The following is a 2,319-nucleotide window of genomic DNA, read 5'->3' as shown; positions in this document are numbered from 1 at the left end:
TAGGTCTGACGGCGTCCAGCAGCGTGTAATTATTGTTCGAGGTTTGTGGAATATATTCCCATTGGGGTGATCACTTAAAATCTTGGGGCCCAGGACAACATTTTTAAGAAGTAAGTTATACCATAAAGCACATCAGTGGGACCCTCTCGCCCATTCAGTAATCCATACAAATGACAAATAACCCTTGTGAAAAGAAATACACTTAAATACAGTACTGTAAGCACAGCAGCCTATTTATTTCAAGAGAAAACATTCATTTTATTCCAAGGGTTTGAAATGTTCGGCTGAATGACTTGATCATTTGTAGTGTAGGTTTGCAAACATGCTCATAAAATCTATTTTATTTGTGTATTAGCTGACCACTTGGCAATAGGCAATTGCAAACAAAAACAAATAAACACAGAAAAAAACACAGTTGTTCCAAGATTTCACTACTGCTCTGCAAAAATGCTTTTCTTAGATTTTTTGTCTTGTTTCCAGCCAAATAATCTAACAATTAGGAAAGTAGGATTTTCTAGACAAGTCAAAATTATTGTCATGTTTTCAGAAAAAAATAAGTTAAAATTTAGTGACTTTTAGCTTGAAACAAGCAAAATAATCTGTCAAAGGGGTAAGCAAAATAACCTAGTTTTCTGATTGAAATAAGATTATTTTGCTTGTTTCAAGCAAATACTCACTTAATTTCAACTTCTTTTTTCTGAAAAAAAAAAGACAATATTTTTAATTTTTCTAGAAAATCCTTCTTGATTTAAGAATTTTTAGATATTTTGGCTGGAAACAAGACAAAAAATCTAAGTAAGAAAAGCATTTTTTTTTGCAGTGTGGTTACAGATAACACCAAAGTTTAACCACACTAGAATTTTTTTAACTGATGCAAATGGTCTGACCACAGAAACAACGAGAGCATCTATCTTCCTGTCCTTACAAAACTCATCAAATAATGCGTAATACTCTTCTTGCAATAAACAGGAATAAACCAAAAAAAAAAAAGTCTTGCTGACTTTGGTTTGCTTCAGTTGTAAGATGACAATGGCGGTCAGTGGTTGAGGTGGTCAGTTGGTCTATGGATAGAGCTGAATTTGATAAGCTACATTTATTTTTCTATTATAATACTGGGGGCATGACAAATGTGCGCATTAAGAGAGAAGGGGAGAACAAGAGAGAAACATGCCAGTGTTTGAGGTTTGTGTTTCCTTTGGCCTCCTTAATGGAATTCACTTATTTGTGGAAATGTTAAGAATTCAAGTAATGAGCCCTACTAAACATAGGCAAACACAGACAAATAAATGCGACACTCAGCAGTTTGAGGAAACATGACAACCAAACATATTAACAATCTCTTAGAAGTACACTTCAGTTTTATTTTATTAAGTGTACTTAAGTAAAGTTCAAGTATATTTTAAGTATAGTTTATGTAGTAAGTATACAAATATCAGTGTACTAGTAGTATACTTCTAAGTGTACTATTTCAATACTCCTTGGGACTAAATTGGCCCACTTTCTTGTATATAAAGGTATACTTTTAAGTATTGAAGTATAACAGTAATAAACTTTGAGTAAACAACTAGTTTACATCTATATTTTCAGTTTGTAATGCATGTATACAAAAAGTGAACTTAGGTATACTGATAGTCAGTGTTAAGGGTAACGCATTACTTTTTAATTGACAGGAAAATATCTGAGTTCAAATAAGTAACACCAGTTACTTTTCCCCCACATTTATTGGTTAAAAGCTCTCCTGTCCCCATGTTGAGAGAAATTGTGAGTAAGATGTTACTTTAGTTCTAGAATAAATGTGAGCATGCATTAATTCATCTCACTCACTAAAATAACAGATACAGTATTCCTCAAAATGAATAAAAACATTGAAATTCAACGCAAACCTGCAATAATTAAATATGTTAAATTATACAAATATCCTTTATGTATTTAATCCCATTTTATTAACCGATGTCTTTGCTGCCGACCTTCGATGATCCAATTCATCCATACTAATAAGCAAAAATTACTCAAGATAATCTAACATTTGTTTTCCTTTGTTTAATTGCTGAAGAGTGAATTTACTTTTCTCTAAGCCTGAGGCTTTTGGTGTAAAAAGGCTTTTACATTTGCAAAAAATATTACTTTAAATATTTAAAAAAAGCAAGCCCTGCCCAGATTTAAAAAGTAACGCAAACGTAATGTAATGCATTACTTTCCATAAAAAGTAACTAATGTAATTAGTTACTTTTTTAGGGAGTAACTCAATATTGTAATGCATTACTTTTAAAAGTAACTTTCCCCAACACTACTGATAGTTTACTAATTAAATATTTTTTA

General features: G+C 31.6%; 1 protein-coding gene across 1 annotated transcript in view; it reads left to right on the top strand.

The window, feature by feature from the left end:
- Positions 1-1,120: 1,120 nt before the first annotated feature.
- trpc6b (transient receptor potential cation channel, subfamily C, member 6b) overlaps positions 1,121-2,319 on the top strand; it is a 23,643-nt gene continuing 22,444 nt past the window's right edge. The window contains exon 1 of the mRNA XM_073851095.1: positions 1,121-1,182. Within this exon, the coding sequence (XP_073707196.1) occupies positions 1,121-1,182 (62 nt within the window). The remainder of the gene's footprint in view (positions 1,183-2,319) is intronic.

Source organism: Garra rufa, chromosome 11 (assembly GCF_049309525.1).
Source record: "Garra rufa chromosome 11, GarRuf1.0, whole genome shotgun sequence".
Taxonomy (NCBI): domain Eukaryota; kingdom Metazoa; phylum Chordata; class Actinopteri; order Cypriniformes; family Cyprinidae; genus Garra; species Garra rufa.
This window is presented reverse-complemented; position numbering and strand designations above follow the sequence as displayed.